The 18,537-nt window shown below is 43.6% G+C and overlaps 1 protein-coding gene across 3 annotated transcripts in view; it reads left to right on the top strand.

Moving 5' to 3' along the window:
• Positions 1–17,769, top strand: part of PCYT1B (phosphate cytidylyltransferase 1B, choline) — a 112,886-nt gene extending 95,117 nt beyond the window's left edge. For 2 of the 3 annotated variants that reach the window (XM_004063925.4, XM_004063924.4), the window contains exons 6-8: positions 43–185; positions 4,182–4,370; positions 17,067–17,769. In XM_004063925.4, the coding sequence (XP_004063973.1) occupies positions 43–185; positions 4,182–4,370; positions 17,067–17,279 (545 nt within the window). In that variant the 3' untranslated portion in view covers positions 17,280–17,769. The remainder of the gene's footprint in view (positions 1–42; positions 186–4,181; positions 4,371–17,066) is intronic. The other variant, XM_019019509.3, reaches the window with a different exon arrangement.
• Positions 17,770–18,537: the final 768 nt, after the last annotated feature.

Raw genomic sequence — 18,537 nt, 5'->3', positions numbered from 1 at the left:
GATCTTAATTTTTCCTCTGTCCGCTCTTTTCTACTTGAACAGGGATGTTCGTTCCAACGCAGAGAACAGAAGGCATCTCAACATCGGACATCATTACCAGAATTGTTCGTGACTATGATGTTTATGCCCGACGTAACCTCCAGAGAGGGTATACAGCCAAGGAACTGAATGTCAGCTTTATAAATGTAAGCATGCCACCTCAAACCCTCTGAAGACCACCATGCCATACCACCACCACCACTGCTGCTGTTTATTGAGCACTTACTAAGTGCTATGCAGTGTTCTCCCTCTCTCTCTCTCTTTTTTTTTTTTTTTTGTAGAGATGGGGTCTCACTATGTATAATATTTTAAGTTTGATTTAACTTTTTTTTTTTTTGAGACAGGGTCTCACTATGTTGTCCAGACTGGTCTTGAACTCCTGGGCTCAAGCGATCCTCCTGCCTCAGCCTCCTGAGTAGCTGGGATTACAGGCATTTGCCGCCATGCCTGTGCAGTGTCCTTAACGCTTTGTATTTATTTTCTCTTTTAACCCACAAAATAACCCATGATGTATTATTATCCCCATTTTACAGATGACAAAACCAGTATCTACAGGGGTAACATAAATTAACCAAAGAACACAGGTAGTGAGCTTCACATTTTATAAAGGTGCTTCCTTGCTTCCCTCCTCTTACCCCAAACTCTCTCTTTAGAGTTTTTAGACTTGATTGAAGGGTTTCTGGGAGATCTGCCCCTTGTAAAAGGCAAGAGTTATCTTCTGCTGAAAGGAAAGGGAGGAGGGAAGAGGCAATGAAAGCTAAACCCAGAGAAACTTTTTTATTCTAACGTTTTAAAATTTTCATTTGATTAAGGCCTTACAGATGCTCATTAGAAACCTTAATGGCCATTTTTCATTGTCCAAAGAAATTACAGCTGCTTAAATAAAGCCTAAAGTCTTTGGCTTCCTTTTGTAGTTCTACCATATTGTTCCCACAGGACTGCTGTTAGTTTAATAATAGAGCAACTGTTAAAACAATATTTAAGTTCTGGCATACATGTGCAGAACATGCAGGTTTGTTACATAGGTATACACGTGCCATGGTGGTTTGCTGCACCCATCAACCCGTCATCTACATTAGGTATTTCTCCTGATGCTATCCCTCCCCTAGCCCCCCACCCCCTGACAGGCCCTGGTGTGTGATGTTCCCCTCCCTATGTCCATGTGTTCTCATTGTTCAGCTCCCACTTATGAGTGAGAACACGCGGTGTTTGGTTTTCTGTTCCTGTGTTAGTTTGCTGAGAATGATGGTTTCCAGCTTCATCCACGTCCCTGCAAAGGACATGAACTCATCCTTTTTTATGTATGTATAGTATTCCATGGTGTATATGTGCCACATTTTCTTTATCCAGTCTATCATTGATGGGCGTTTGGGTTGGTTCCAAGTCTTTGCTATTGTGAATAGTGCTGCAACAAACATACATGTGCATGTGTCTTTATACTAGACAAAGAACATTAACAGTGACTTAGATTCCCTCAGGATGCCATTTTTATATAATAATAATAATAAAAACAATCTTTAAAATAAGCAAAACAAGCTGTTAAAAAGCAAAGAGGGCAGCCCAGTTGCTGGAGATGATGTTAGTGATTCTGAGCAACTGTATTTGCCTGGGCTGTAAGGTGCCGATATCTTTGATTAAAATAAGAACCCTCCGTACATACAGAATTCTAACCCCCCAAAATAGACGCTGTATTTTCAAAGGATGATTCATCTTCAAAGCTAGATACTTAAAATTACATGCAGCTATAATTATCCAATAGCTCACACAATTGATCATTGGTACCTTCAAAATAGGAGGGGCTCATTAATTGTGAATCGTTGATCGTGAGTTGTCCTCACAAGGCAGGGAGTGTTGAGAGTCTAGGCTCTGTAACTTCATGTAAGCCGGGCAACAAAATGTCAGGAAATGTCGGAAAATGTCGGGTTTGAGTGGCACCAGAACAAGTGGCTGAACATAATTCAGTCAAAGTGATTATTTAGTATCTGATAGAGAATAAAGCCCTGGTTATTTCAATAAATTAAACTGTCTGTTCTTTCAAATTGAATTCAGTCAACCATCCAAGCATGTCAAGCCATTTTCAAAAGTTATTGCTCACTCTCTTTAAACGGCATTTAGATAAGCCACTTAGCTCAAGGAACCGTGCAGGCAGTTCGGATGCACTCACTGCCTTCCTGTGACGACAAACCTGGCTGCAGTTCAGAGATGAAATCTAATGTGTTGCATGGGCGTGTAGACAAATCACAGAACCTCAGAGGTGACAGGGACCTGATGCCAGTCAGTCACCCAGTCCAAGTCCCTCAATTTAGAGATGAGGAACGCTGAGCCCAGAAAGGGAGCCTGGCCAAGGTCCTTCAGGTCAGGGAGAGGTAGAGGCAGCAGCAAATTCCCAGTCTCATGACTCCCAGCCCAGTGCTCATTCAGCTATTCTGTGCTGCCCTGAGAGCCATATATAGTAACTATTTCCAGTGCAGAATGAACTGTGGAAAAGAGTGATATAAAGGCAACAGCTAACATTTGCCAAGAACTCATCATATGCTCATCTAAGTGTTTTACTTGGATTATCTCATTTAATCCTCATGATGAGCCTACAAGGGTGGGTAGGATGACTATGTCCAACATAGAGACGAGGAAACAGAGGCCCAGAGAGGTTGAACAACTCACCTAAGGTCACCTAGTAAGTAACGGAAGACAGAGTGACCTCCCATAGCACATATATGTATATATATAGCTCTCAGTAGCAACACACATACCTCATGCCCCACCCTGAGGCTGCAGGAAGGTTTGGAAGGTCGAAATCAAGGACTGTTGACCCAGTTTTGCAATATTCCAGGTGTTTCAAAAACTTCCGAAACACAGGCCAGGCACAGTGGCTCATGCATGTAATCCCAGCACTTTGGAAGGCTGAGGTGAGTGGATCACTTCAGGTCAGGAGTTCAAGACCAGCCTGGCCAACATGGTGAAACCCCGTCCCTACTAAAAATACAAAAAATTAGCCGGATGTGGTGGTGTGTGCCTGTTATTCCAGCTACTCAGGAGGCTGAGGCATGAGAATCGCTTGAACCCGGGAGGCAGAGGTTGCAGTGAGCTGAGATCATGCCATTGCACTCCAGCCTGGGCAACAGAGCGAGACTCCATTTCAGAAAAATAAAATTCTGAAACACAAAATGAACTTTAGTCCCACATAGTAAAGAAAAATGATAAGCCTTACCCCTTTAGGAGAAACATCATGATTTCATGGGGGAAGAGCCTCATGTTATTTTCATGGTTTTAATACTGCTCTCATCAGGTAACACAGACAAATGCCTCTGCCACTTAATACTAATGAAACAGCCAACACACACTGAGCATTTACTAAATGCTGGCCTTTGTGCCAAGCACTTTGCATGCATTGTCACAGCAACCCTAAGGTAGGGATGATTATTATCCCCAATTTACAGATGAGAAGACTGAGGTTTAGAGGTGACATGTGACTTGCCCAGCATACGATGGTTTCCAAGCACATAAGTAGACATTGCTGCAGAAAGACTATAAGAAGAACAAAATCTGAGTCTAGAGAAACTATCAGCACAAAAGCTTTCATCACCACCAAGGAAATCAATACAGTTAAATTAGCATAGTTGAAAATATCATTACAGTGGAAATTTTAGTATAACACATAGGTTCTAAGGCCCAGTCAATGGCCCACTTATTTCAAGCAATATTGTTTTAACCATATCCCAGTAAAACAGCAAACTCAGGCAGCTTCTGAATAGTCATTGTGTGCACAATTCATACTTTTGTCTAAGTCCCAGCAGAATTGAATGGGGTTATTTGCCGAATATCTATGCACAACAAAAGACAACTGTGTGTTTTTTATTCTCCTCTTATATAAGTGAATCCAACTCAAAGACATTTAAAAGAAAGAAGATATTAAAACCACTTGTAGTTCCCTTTACATATCCAAATGGATTAATGGCAGATGACTTTTCTTACAAGAGATGTGCCTTTACATCAACCTAGCCCTTGGGAAATGGCAACATCTTGACTCTTCAGGTTAGGAACAAATACAAATTGGAATAAAATATGACTTTTAATGTGAATGATTGATCTCTCTCATGTCCTCTTGGATAAATCTGTTTTTTTTTCCTGTAAACTTTCACCAGGAGAAGAGGTACCGTTTCCAGAACCAAGTGGACAAAATGAAGGAAAAAGTCAAGAATGTAGAGGAAAGATCAAAGGAATTTGTGAACAGAGTGGAAGAAAAGAGCCATGATCTAATTCAAAAGTGGGAAGAGAAGTCAAGGGAATTCATTGGCAACTTCCTAGAACTGTTTGGACCTGATGGAGCATGGGTATGTAATTATTTCACTTTACCCCACAATGATGAGTGTTTTCAGTTTATCCTCCTTTTTATGGAGCCACTCAAGGGTGCCCCTTATCTCAGATCCACTGCATGCCCTCTACTTTAGGCATCAGCCTGAATGACTTCAAGTTCATGTCACTTCCTTACTGAGTTTCTGCTTTGCTCGTCAATATGGCACCCAGTAGCACACAAAGCCAGGTCTGGTTTCAGTTTCTAGTTCTTATCCAGAGCTTGGAAGCCATCTGGTGATCACTTGAGTGTCTCTTACTTCAGGGGTTGATGCTGTCGCTCATCTCAGTCTCCCAGTTGGGGATGATAAAACTTTGGGAGTACAGATGAAGTGGGCTAGTGGCAGCACAGAGCTTGTGTTACAAGACATGGATGATGGGATCTTGGATCAACTACTGGCATTTATGTTTTGGGGAGGAGAATCCAAAGAAATGTGCTCTGTCAGTCAGTTTTTGTTGTGAGGAGCCCTCCTCTTTTACTGGTTGGAAGACAGAGAGAGAAGAAGTAGGAGTTTGCCCTGCATCTGTGCCCATCGTGCCCTGATTTTCCCCTGGTTTTTCATGACATGCAAGTGTTGGGATAAGGCACAACAGTCTTTGGGGACTGAGGACATGATCTGAATCTTAAAACTGAGAGGAAATGTAGAGGGTCTCCTTGCCTAAAATCTGAACAACTTTGAATGATAACTATGGAAAGGGAAAAGAAAATTCTGGAAACCTCCACTGGTACTTTATTGGTATTTCTATTGTGCATGCCCTTCCCAAGTAAATACCAGTATTGTCAGGAGAGTTGATGAGGGGTCTGTAAAAGAGATTTGAAAAGTTTACTTTAGAGACACTAAAGGGTTGACGAGGGTTGTATGAAAGAGATACTAAAAACGAAATTTCCTCCTACAACAAAAAGAAAAAATTCCATTTGATTTCTCTGATTTTAAGTAGCCTGGATTTCCTATTATAATATGAGAAGTCTCTACCAAAATCCACTTTGACTTAATTATTTTATTGATGGGTTGTCACTGCTACCTCTGCTTGTTTGAGCTCATTCATTATAGGATTATCTAAAAGTGAAACACTCAATTAGTAATAGAAAAAGAACAATGTTTGGGAAGTTGGGAAAGATGCTTTGCTTAACACCTGGCAGCCTCTAAGTGATTATAGAGGTGGGTGTTATAGGCCAACCATGTCCTATCGGCTGAGTCTGAGAGGGGTGAAAGGTTTACAAGGACTGCATGAGCCTTCAAAGACTCCTAGAAAGAGCTGGCAAGAGTGGAGGAGCCAAGGGCTGGGCTCCTTTTCATTTTCCCCAGGCCTGTTAAAAATTTCAGCTCAGATAAGTTAATTCCTGGTACATTTCTTAATGTTTTTGTCTGTGCATGGCACTATGCATAAAGAAGAACATAAAAACAGACAAAGTACAGACCCTGTTCTCTCGTCTCCATGACATATGGTATGAAATTTTCTATTTAATCTAGTGTGTATTTTAATAGTTCACATTTTCACAACTAATTTCCAGGCTCTGAAGAAACAACTAGTGGTTTTTAATGAAACCATGTAGGTGTTCATTCGTTTACAGGGATTCAGAAACCTGTCTCTGCTGATAAGAGCTGGTATAGTAACTCAAGAGGGTGGATGTTTTCTCCACTTGGAGTGAGTAAAGGCAGGGAAAAAGTATAATTTCCCACTTTGGGAGGCCCAAGTGGATGGATTACCTGAGGTCAGGAGTTTGAGGCTAGCCTGGCCAACATGGTGAAACCCCGTATCTACTAAAAATACAAAAAAATTAGCCAGGTGTGGTGGCGCGTATCTGTAGTCCCAGCTACTCAGGAGGCTGAGGCAGGAGAATTGCTTGAGCCCAGGAGGCGGAGGTTGCAGTGAGCCCAGATCATGCCACCACACTCCAGCCTGGGTGACAGAGAGAGACTCTGTCTCAAAAAAAAAAATATATGTATATATATATATATATATATATGTGTGTGTGTGTGTGTGTGTGTGTGTGTGTATGTGTGTGTATATGTGTGGGTATATATGTGTGTGTATATATGTGTACATGTGTGTAAACATATGTGTATATATGTGTGTGTAAACGTGTGTGTATGTGTGTGTATATGTGTGTATATCTATGTGTGTGTATATCTGTGTGTGAATATATGTGTGTGTATGTGTATATATGTGTGTATGTGTGTGTATATGTGTGTATATATGTGTGTTTTTGTATATATGTGTATATATGTGTGTGTATGTGTGTATATGTGTGTGTGTGTATATATATATATATATATAATTTCATAAAAACTTTATAGACCTTAGTCATTTCAGGCTCCCAGTGAAGGTGAAATAGTAGCTGGAATTGTTCTTGGGAGTCTGATGACAGCAAGCCAAGGTGATTTTTAAGAAATGAAACCCAGTTTAGAGACTGGAGGTTTTTCTTTTTAAAACTTGCTATTAGTGTCAAAACTGTTATTACCATTAATTTACCATATCAGCCAGACTAAGACATTACTTTTTTTCTGTTGACGTTAAAAATACAGGAATAGTTACAAGGATGTTAAACGCCAAGATAAGTAATTTGCTTTTCATGAATATGCTATTATTATAATAATTCCTTATTTGTGAATTTGGGACTGGAACTCATTTCTTAAAATAGAAGATCTGTATTACCGGCAAATACAGTACTGTTACAAACAACCCAAACTTGGAAAGGCACAAAATAGAAGGATTTAAGATACCAGTTCTGGTACAATGAGATTGGTATGCAGCATAGTATGTAACTTATAGTGGGTATTCCACAAATGTTTCTGGGTTAAATGAATGTATGAATGAATGGATGTATGAGGAAGACCTATTCACAGAACCTTCCAGCATCTGCAAAGGATTTGTATGCTAAGGCCTAAATCCCCCACCCCATATACATGTGTGTGTGTGTGTGTGTGTGTGTGCATGTGTGTATGTAGACAGATAGATAGATGATAAGCAGATAGATAGCCTTAGCCTTTTATTGCTTATGGTGCTAGGTACAGGACTTTATTACAACTTGGTGTTTGGTGGATCAAATTCAGTACGCAGACGTAGTGTGCTTTGCCCTTAACAATGTTTTAAAATTTATTTTAGGGAAGGCATGAGCTCTTGTTTGCCATAGTCACACCTTGCTCCGCTGCTCCTTTCCCCTTCCCTAACCTGACTCACACATTTATGCAGCCCATCTGGCCCCAGGAAATATTTGAATTTGCTCCTTGTGGTATAGTCTTTTTTAAAGCAGGGTCTCACTCTGTTGCCCAGGCTGGAGTGCAGTGGCATGATCATGACTCACTGTAACCTCAAATTTCTGGGCTCAAGCAATCCTCCCACCTCAGCCTCCCAGATAGATGGGACTACAGGTGTGTGCCACCATGCCCAGCTAATTTTTTAATTTTTGGTAGAGATACAGCCTTACTCTGTTGCCCAGACTGGAGTGAAGTGGTGTGATCATGACTCACTGTAACCTCGAACTCCTGGGCTCAAGAGACCCTGTTGCCTTGGCCCACCAAGGTGCTGGGATTACAGGCATGAGCCACTGGGATTACAGTGCCTGGCCATAGTCTTTTAAGTCTCCCCAAGTGACCTCATATTTGACATTAAGGATGTCAATATAAAATTGAAGCCCTTACATGCTATCTCTGAGTAGAAAGTAGTGATGATGATGATGATGATGATGATGATGATGATGATGATGATAGTAAATAAGAAGGTGATGATGATGATATTGTCTAAAAGTTGTACGGCAGGTTGAATTCTTTTTTCAATGTCCTTGCACATTTATTCTACCCATTTTATTTACTTATTTATTTTTATTTATTTATTTTTGAGATGGAGTCTCACTCACTCTGTCACCCCAGGTGGAATGCAATGGCGCGATCTCGGTTCACTGCAATCTCTGCCTCCCGGGCTCAAGTGATTCTCCTGCCTCAGCCTCCCGAGTAGCTAGGACTACAGGCATGTGCTACCACGCCCGGCTAATTTTTGTATTTTTAGTAGAGACGGGGTTTCACCATGTTGGCCAGGCTGGTCTCAAACTCCTGACCTCAAGTGATCCACCCGCCTCGGCCTCCCACCACCCATTTTAATCACACAGGAAGGTACATTTTATAGATAAATATATAGATATAGACAAAGGCCTACAAAATTATATGATGAAACTTTCCCGTGGTCTCACAGGAGTTGGTAGGCGGTAGGATAGAGCCTGGGGCTAGCCTCTTTCTCCTGGTCATGTCTGTATCCTTCACCATAGGAATGTCCACATGATGCAGTCATTTTGCTTCATTTTCCTTTGGTCGGGGTGTGTCACTGTAGAGAAACTGAGGTCTACCAACATCCCTCTAAGGCCTTTGACAATGCCAGTTGCCAGAATTGTGCTTGAGACCAGGCCATCTAGATTTATGATAGGCACTCTCAGCCCTCTACTGTACTGCTGTCTCTAGGCTTTCTCAGCAAACAGAAAGTGTGGTATCCATGCCTATTAGTTAGCTTTTGGTGGCAACAAATTACCTCAAAACTTGGTGGCTTAAAACGACAAACATTTATTATCTCACAGTCTCTGAGGGTCAGGAACCAGGAAGCAGCCCAGCTGGATGGTTCTGACTCGGTCTTTCATGAAGTTGCAGTTAAGACGTCAGCTGGTGGCCAGGCACAGTAGTTCACGCCTGTAATCCCAGTACTTTGGGAGGCCGAAGCAGGTGAATCACCTGAGGTCAAGAGTTCAAGACCAGCCTGGCCAACATGGTGAAACCCCATCTTTACTAAAAATATAAAAATTAGCCAGGCATGGTGGTACACGGCTGTAATCCCAGCTACTCGGGAGGCTGAGGCAGGAGAATTACTTGAACCCGGGAGGCGGAGGTTGCAATGAGTCGAGATTGCACCACTGCACTCCAGCCTGGGGAACAAGAGTGAAACTCCACCTCAAAAAACAAATTTGTGACAAATATATTCATATATTCATAAACATAAAATGTACCATTTTAACCTTTTTTTTTTTTTTCTGAGACTGAGCCTTGCTCTTGTCTCCCAGGCTGGAGTGCAATGGCGTGATCTCAGCTCACTGCAACCTCCACCTCCCAGGTTGAACCGATTCTCCTGTCTCAGCCTCCCGAGTAGCTGGAATTACAGGCATGCGCCACCACCATGCCCAGCTAATTTTTATATTTTTAGTAGAGGTGGGGTTTTGCCATGTTGGCCAGGCTGGTCTTGAACTCCTGACCTCAGGTGATCTGCCTGCCTCAGCCTCCCGAAGTGCTGGGATTACAGGCTTGAGCCACTGTGCCCGGCCCATTTTAACCATTTTAAGTGCACAGTTTAGTGGGATTAAATGGTTGCATTCACATTGTCCTGCAACCATCACCACCATCCATCTCCAGAACTTCTTCATCATCCCAAACAGAAACTGTAACCATTAAACAAGAACTCCCTATCCCCTTCTGCCCCTAGCCCCTGGCAGCCAGCCTTCTACCTCCTGCCTCTATAAATTTGACCACTCTGTGAACCTCATATGAGTGGAATCATACAGCATTTGTCCTTTTGTGGCTGGCATATTTCACTTAGCATGATGTCTTCAGGGTTCATCCATGTTGTAGCACGTGTCAGAATTTTCTTTCTTTTGAAGGCTGAATGATATTCCATTTTATGTGTACATCACATCTTTTTTATCCATTGTTCCATTGATGGATGTTTGGGTTGATGTGAACATTGGTGTTTGAGTTCTGCTTTCAATTCTTTTGGGTATATACTGAGAAATAGAATTGCTGGACAACATGGTAATTCTATGTTTAATTTTTTTGAGGAGCCGCCTTACTGTTTTCCATAGTGGCCGCACAGTTTTACGTTTCCACGAGCAATGCACAGGGTTCTAATTTCTCCACATCCTCACCAACACTTGTTATTTTCTGTTTGTTTTTTTTTTTAAATAATCATCCTAATTTTAGGCACTGCTAATTTTTAAGATTTTTGATTTTGAGAAAAGAGCTACAAAATATAGTTTGTGGATCTGAATTAGATTTCCCACCTGAGACTTTGACAGTTTTAAAAATTTTATCTTTTTTTAAAAAAAGATTGTTGTTGTTGTTTTTAAGACAGAGTCTTGCTCTGTCGCCCAGGCTGGAGTGCAATGGTGCAATCTCAGCTCACTGCAACTTTGCCTCCTGGGTTCAAGTGATTCTTCTGCTTCAGCCTCCTGAGTAGCTGGGACTACAGGCATATGCCACCATGCCCGACTAATTTTTGTATTTTTAGTAGAGATGGGGTTTTACCATGTTGGCCAGGCTGGTCTCGAACTCCTGACCTGACCTCAAGTGATCCACCCACCTCGGCCTCCCATAGTGCTGGGATTATAGGCATGAGCCACTGCGCCCAGCCCAAAATTTTTATCCTTAAACAAAGGTACAAGTAAAATGTGAATAAACATGAAAAGTTTCTTATGCAACTGGCTAATTACAAGAGAGGTGGTCATGAGCAGGGGGTCACTCTCTGGGTAGGTGGCTTAAGGCAAGTTCATTTGCCTCTCTGGGACTTAGTCATAGCATCAGTAAATGGGGAAAGTAAGCATAGCTGCCACATAGGGCTGTTGCGAGGATTACATTGGTTCATACTTCATTTTTAAAATCTATATTTTTTGAGACAGGGTCTTCCTTTGTTGCCCAGGCTAGAGTGTAGTGGCACAATCATGGGTCACTGCAACCTTGAACTCCCAGGCTCAAGCGATCTTCCCACCTAGGCCCTCTCCCCACTCAACCTGAGTACCTGGGACTACAGGTGCATACCACCATGCCCAGCTAAGTTTTTCAAAATTGTTTGTAGAGATGGGGGTCTCACACTATGTTGCCCAGGCTGATCTCGAACTCCTGGACTCAAGCGGTCCTCCCACTTCAGCCTCCCAAAGTGTTGGGATTATAGGCATGAGCCACCGCACCCAGCCTGGCTCACACTTCAACGCTCTTAGAGCAGTGCCTGGCACCTGTGTCGGGCACCGTGTAAGGGTTAGTTGTTATTGATTTGGCCAGAACTGAAGCATAGGCCCTTTTCTCTCCTTGAGTTTCATCTTGCTTACCCAAGGGCCAAACCAAACCAGATCGTACTAGGAACTTTTTCATTTCTTTTCGGCAGATAAACGAGAATATATCTGAAATACTGAAACCTTTAAAGGCATTTGTCAAGACATTTATTGCCCCACTAGATGTTAAGTACTTCTGGTTTTTGTTTGTTTGTTTTTGTTTTTTTGAGATGGAGTCTCGCTCTGTTGCCCAGGCTGGAGTGCAATGGCATGATCTCGCCTCACTGCAACCTCCGCCTCCTGGGTTCAAGCGATTCTCCTGCCTCAGCCTCCTGAGTAGCTAGGATTACAGACACCCGCCACCATGCCCAGGTAATTTTTGTATTTTTAGTAGAGACGGGATTTCACCATGTTAGCCAGGTTGCTCTCGAACTCTTGAACTCATGATCCGCCCGCCTCAGCCTCCTAAAGTGCTGGAATAACAGGCATGAGCCACCGCACCCGGCAGATGTTAAGTACTTCTTAAAAGAGAAAACTTCATAGGAGAGAAATAGAAAACTACTTTCGTATGGACAGGACTATAAATGGGATTATTTTCTTGGGGGAAAACATTATAAATGGAAACCTCTTAATACAGTGAGAGACTGAATTTAAATACCTTTACTCTTGGAAAATGCCATGCGTACTCTTCCTTATTTGTTATATTTCTAAAGTGCTTTTCTTCCCAGGAAGCTCATTACAAACTGTCTCCTGACTGTATTGAATTTCGCTCCTTTGCAAGGGAACCACCCTTCAAAATGCACCAGAAACAGATCAGAGAGCTGGCAAATTGAGGCTGGGAGTTATTTTGCATGGATATTGCATTTTATGAAGTGCGACACCGTTGTTTATCATTAAAGATTCAAGTTCTTTCATCCCCTCAGGCAGAATGTTCTCAGCTATGAGCTTGATTCAAACTATAGTAGACAAGTCGTAGATTTCTTAGAAAGTGAACTTCTAATGGAAATCCTGACAATCCATTAACAGCAGGAGGGCTAATGGCTGCCACAGAAAATATACTTAAAGATTACAGTAATAAAAACACATATTTTAAAGTGCCTGCTAGAAGTTCAAGAATGTTTTTAAATGTTGCTGTTAATAATAGACCACCCAGTCCTTATAGCATTTGAATTTGCCTCATAAATGGGTTTAATCTAAGGGAGTGCTGTTGTACTGCACCTTTTTTTTCTGTTTGACTTTGAAGGGGGCTTGATATCTTTTGGCAGAATTATCAATGCCTTAATGGAAGGTAAATAATTGGTATATTAGCAGATGTGTGGAATTTTAAATCTGGAAAAGACCTGAGCAATCAGCCATCATCTGTTATTATATCTGCTAGAGGAAACTTGGGACTCTACAAAGTAACGGGCTAGAGCTTAGAAAGGAAAAATGAGTGTTGGGGGCAGGCAGTGCTATTGGTGATGTGCCTGTGGCCTTAATAGTTCCTTACCAATGTCATTATTGTAACACCTGCCCTTCCGCCTGATCTCCTTGCATGGGTTACATGAGTTCTTTCTTCCTACTGTGATGCTTTTTTATGATAAAAGTAATATATATTCATTATATAACCATTAGAAAGTAAAGAAGAGACTGAAAATCACTCGCAGTCTCATCATCCAGAGCAGTCTCTCTGTTAGCATTTCGGGTTATCACTCCCATCTGTTTCCCATCTCCGTATATGTACATTCCTTCTACAAACTTGAGATCATGCAGAACATAGTGTTCTAAAATCATTTTGGCTTTGCAGTTGCTCATGAGTGTTTTCTCACATGATGAAATATTATTTAAGAACCTGATTCTCCTCATCTGCTTATTATATCATCTTGGAGTTGTACAGGTTTTTCTAACCTAGTTAGAGAATTTGCAGGGTTGTGTGTTATACATTGCATTGAATATCCATCATACACAATAAAGATTTACTTACATCTCTGATTATCTCCTCAGAAAATAGAAGTTTTTGCAACTATTGCCAAATTACCCATCAGAAAGGCGTTGCTGTTTTATCCTCTTCCCAGCAGTAACATGAAGGTAGCCCTTTTCCTGAGCCCTCACTAGCTGTAACAAATTTTTAAAACTTTAGCAATCTGATACATAAAATGTATCTTATTTCAGCCATTTGCATTTGTTCGACTACTAGTGATGCTGAACAGTTTTTCTAGCTCATTTACAAATTTCTCTTGTGACTTGTCTATACAGGCCATATGCTCATTTTTCTGCTAAGCTTTTCACCTTCTTCTTTTTGATTTATAAGCTCTGTCTATATACTGAGATCTATCATTTGTAGGTAAACGTTGTAAAAAATTCCACTATTTTTTGCCTTTTATCTTATTTCATGGTGTTTTTTTTTTTTGAGGTACAGAAGTTTTAAAATTTTGTGTAGTCAAATGTCAATGTTTTCCTTTATGGTTTCTTTCTTTGCTTTTATGCTAACACCCAAAGGTATTTCTAAAACACAGATCTGATCAGACTCCGCCCTTGATTAAAATCTTTCTGGGTTTCTTGAGTAGGAAATCCAGTCTCCTTGTGGTGCTCTAGGTCCAGACCATTGCCACCCCATGGGCATTTGTGGTTCTGGCCACACTAAGCAACTTAGACTTAGTACTCCTTACTTAGCGTGCTCTGCTTAGAAAGGCCATCCTCTCCTAGCCCCCATGGACCCACTCCCCATCTCCACCCACCTCTTCCTGGGCATTATCAAAGACCCAGCTGAGACATGACCACCTCTTCTACCCTCTTCTTCCCCCCATTCCTCCTGTGTAGCACCTGGTCCCCAGAAGATCTCTGTAACGGTTTGTAAAATGAATAACCCAAAGGACAAGCAAAGCATAAGATGGTAAATAGGAGAATTGGCTTTCAGGGCCAGTTTTGTATCAAAGGATTGAACTGAGTGGCTGGGGGCTAAGGCTTGAATGTGAGCAATTGAAAGACCCCAGGCAGCACAGGCAGGATGCTCAGGAGTTGGTGGGATGCAGCGTCTGGGAGGCTGAGCAGCAGGCAGCAGGCACAGTAGGCTGGGAGCACTGGGGGCCCAGTGGGGAGCGTCAGGGAAGGGCTCAATTCTGAAAGCACCCAGCAACCATCACATGAGGTCCCAAACTGGTAAACTGATCTTAACCACCGAAACCTCCTCCCACCCCACAGTCTTCCCCAAACTGGGAAATGGCATCACTGCTTTCCAATTTCTTGGACCCGAGACTGCAGTCACTTGATTCCCGTTCCTCCCACACCCCATGTCCCATCTGTCAGTGAGTCCTGTTGGCTCTACCATGAAAACATAGCCAGACCACATACTGTAGGATTCCATTTTGATGACATTCTAGAAAAGGCACAACTGTAGGGACAGAAAACACATCTGTTGCCAGTGGCTGGGGGAGGGGAGACTCCAAAGGGTCATGAGCGAATTTGGGAGCTGATGGGACCCTCCTATGCCTTGATTGCAGTGGTGGTCACTCAACTGTATGCATTGTCAAAACTCACAGAACTGGCTGGGCGCGGTGGCTCACACCTGTAATCCCAGCACTTTGGGAGGCCGAAGTGGGTGGATCACGAGGTCAGGAGATTGAGACCAGCCTGGCTAACACGGTGAAACCCCATCTCTACTAAAAATACAAAAATTAGCCAGGCCGGGTGGCGGGCACCTGTAGTCCCAGCTACTCGGGAGGCTGAGGCAGGAGAATGGCGTGAACCCGGGAGGTGGAGCTTGCAGTGAACCGAGATCGCGCCACTGCACTCCAGCAAGACTCTGTCAAAAAAAAAAAACAAAAAAAAAAACAAAAAAACCAAACAAAAAAACCTAACAGAACTGTACACTAAAAAGGGTGAGGTTATTATACCTCAGTAAAAATATGGGGGAAAATATACTAGGAATCCTGCCATTTTTCACCACACTGCCATCATCCTGGGCCGGGCCAGGCTCCATCACCATCTTGGATTTTTTTTTTTTTTTCTCTTGAGACGGAGTCTCACTCTGTTGCCCAGGCTGGAGTACAGTGGCGCCATCTCGGCTCACTGCAACCTCCGCCTTCTGGGTTCAAGTGATTCTCCTGTGTCAGCCTCCCCAGAAGCTGGGATTACAGGTGCCCACCACCCTGCCCAGCTAATTTTTTGTATTTTAGTAGAGAAAGGGTTTCACCATGTTGGCCAGGATGGTCTCGATCTCCTGACCTCAAATGATCTGCCCGACTTGGCCTTCAAAAGTGCTGGGATTGCAGGCATAAGCCACCGCGCCTGGCCTTGGATTCTTATTGCAACGGGCTCATAACTGGGCTCCCTGTTCCTGCCCCCGCCTCACTGCCATCTGTTCCCAACACAGCAGTCAGAATGGTCTTTTGAAAACAAGCAGCAGATTGTTAATCCTTTGCTCAGAATTCTCCAGAGGTTTCTCTTCTCAGAGGAGACTGTACGTGAAACTGCCGCCTGATATGTCTCTGGCCTGATCTCCGGCAGTGCCTCCCCCTCTCCCTTCCCCACCAGCTCGCTCCATACTGCCACGATGGCCTCCTCCTCTCCTGGGACCTGTTGCATGGGTCCCCTCAGACTGAAAGGCAGAGTTCTCACAATGGCTGCCAAGGCCCTCCATGGCACAGCCCTCTGTGCCTTCTCTGGCAACCTCTTCCCAACCGCCTCCCTCAGCTCCTCCCCACCCATTAGCCCTCAAGGCAGCCGCGGTGCCCTGCCTGCGCTTCCTTGGTGTGCGTTCCATGCTCCTTTCTTGGGGTGCTCTGTCTGGAGTGCGCTGCCCTCTGATTTCCATTCACCTGGTCCCTCCCCTTATCTCTTCCAGGTTCTTCACTCAAGAAGCGTTTTCTCAGTGGGGCCTTCCCCGAGCACCCTGTTTGCAATCGCAGCTGCCCTGCTCCCAGCCCCACTTGCTATCCTCTCGCCCTCTTTTTCTCACAGACCACAGATCCATCTGACATACCATATTTTGTTTATTGTGTGATTCCTCCTCATATCTGTGAGAGTATGAGGTCAGGGGTTTTGTTTTCTGCCACCCCTCCAGTCCGTAGGTCATGACTACTTGCCTGGCTAATCAGAGACACTCAGTTACATTTTGTAGATGGAAGAAAAAAAAGGAAGAAGGAAAGAGTGTTAAGAACCAGCCAGGCATGGTGGCTCACGCCTGTAATCCCAGCACTTTAGGAGGCTGAGGTGGGTGGATCACCTGAGGTCAGGAGTTCAAGACCAGCCTGACCAACATGGTGAAACCCCGTTTCTACTAAAAATACAAAATTAGCCGGGCATGGTGGCGGGCACCTGTAATCCCAGCTACTTGGGAGGCTGAGGCAGGAGAATTGCTTGAACCTGGGAGGCTGAGGTTGCAGTGAGCCAAGATCATGCCACTGCACTCCAGCTTGGGTGACAGAGCGAGACTCTGTCTCAAAAAAAAAAAAAAGAGAAAAAAAGAACCAGTGGTGACTGTAATCTTCTGTCACTACCCCTGAATGTCACTCGGTTCCTTACTATACATAGTCTTGGACAACATGGGATGTGGTACGAGTGTAGGTTTGTGGGCTCAGGAGTTTTGGGGTAGTGGCTCTCCTGCCTGCCTTACCTTTTTGTTTTGCTGCTGCCTCAGATTACAAAGTTAACAGATGCCTTCTCTCCAATTTATCTTTAGAAGCAGATGTTCCAGGAGAGGAGCAGCCGGATGCTGCAGGCCTTATCCCCGAAGCAGAGCCCTGTGAGCAGCCCAACCCGGAGCCGGTCCCCTTCCCGCTCCCCATCGCCCACCTTCTCATGGCTTCCACTCAAAACCTCACCCCCTTCCTCACCCAAAGCAGCCTCAGCCTCTATCAGCAGCATGAGCGAGGGGGATGAGGATGAAAAGTAGAGGCTGCTGGGAGGCAAGAGCCGCACCACGCAGGATGGGGAGGAGGGCGAGAGTCACAGGGTTGCCTGGGTGGTGTTTGAAGGGTAATAGTCACAGGAGCTGCAGCTCAGCAGAGAGACCCTGGACTCTGCTAAGGGAAGGTCTTGGGACCAGTTCTCTCTCACTCTCCACACAGCTCAAGAGTTGGGGGAGGTGCAGAGACTTCCAGCTGGACAACCTACACAAACCTTAGCGTCATCTAGAGTCACTCTAACCTTGCTAAGGAAGGATGCAGAGTTCCCTAGAGAGACTTGCACTGATGGGGTGACTTCTGCTTTGGTCCTTCCACCACCCCCACCAAGTAAACCACCTGTGGAAGCGGCTGTTCCCTCAACCTGCTACTTCTGCGTCCATAAGGGTCCTGCACATTGCCTCCCACCACCCCAGCTCTGCCAGAATAAAATTGTTTCCAATAGAGGTGGCAAAGTGCTTCTGAAATAGTCGAGATAAAGACAGATTCCAACCTCCTCAGTCCAGCCACTGAGACCTGATGTTGGAACGCATCAGCTCCTTCCAGTTCCATGAATGTGGCTCATAGACAAAGCCTTGCTTTAGGCTGGTTATAAAAGGTCATCTAGTGTGAACCTTAACTTTTTATTCAAAGGACAGTTTTGTCAAGAACTCCACGTAAGGCCTGATGTGCTCCTGGTTGTACTTTCTCATCACTGGTTTGACTTCATTGTTTTGCAGAAATTACCTTAATCCGTGGGAATTGCAACAAAGAAAAACTTCCTAATATATAAAAAAGAGGAGCTGCTTTGCTTTGCCTCCAGGTTTAGCGGACAAGAAATGTCTCCTGAAGCTTCTCCTTAAAGGATGCTATTATGGAATGGCTTTTCCCATTTCTGACCAGTTAACAGTTTCATAGACCTCAACAGTTTGAGGTATCAAACATAGTATACCAATAGGGGGTGCTACCTGCACGTATCTGTTCTATATATGCTCCAATATGCCATCCCCGGGTGTATCCCATGTGCAATATGAGTATATAGTGGTGGCATTTTATAATAGACCCCACTCCTGCGCTCTACCATAATACTCCTCTGAAATCCTTGGTCTCAAGAAACATCTGTTCTCTTGTGACTTGGGCACTTTGTCAAGCTTATTCCAGATTCCTGTGGAAACGTTTTATCCCAACCAGGAAATTAGTATTTTGTTCTCGTGGCCTCCTATAACATTTTTGGGTGAAGGAGAACTCAAGACTTTTTACAGAGAACTG

This window comes from Gorilla gorilla, chromosome X (assembly GCF_029281585.2).
Source record: "Gorilla gorilla gorilla isolate KB3781 chromosome X, NHGRI_mGorGor1-v2.1_pri, whole genome shotgun sequence".
Taxonomy (NCBI): Eukaryota; Metazoa; Chordata; class Mammalia; order Primates; family Hominidae; genus Gorilla; species Gorilla gorilla.
This window is presented reverse-complemented; position numbering and strand designations above follow the sequence as displayed.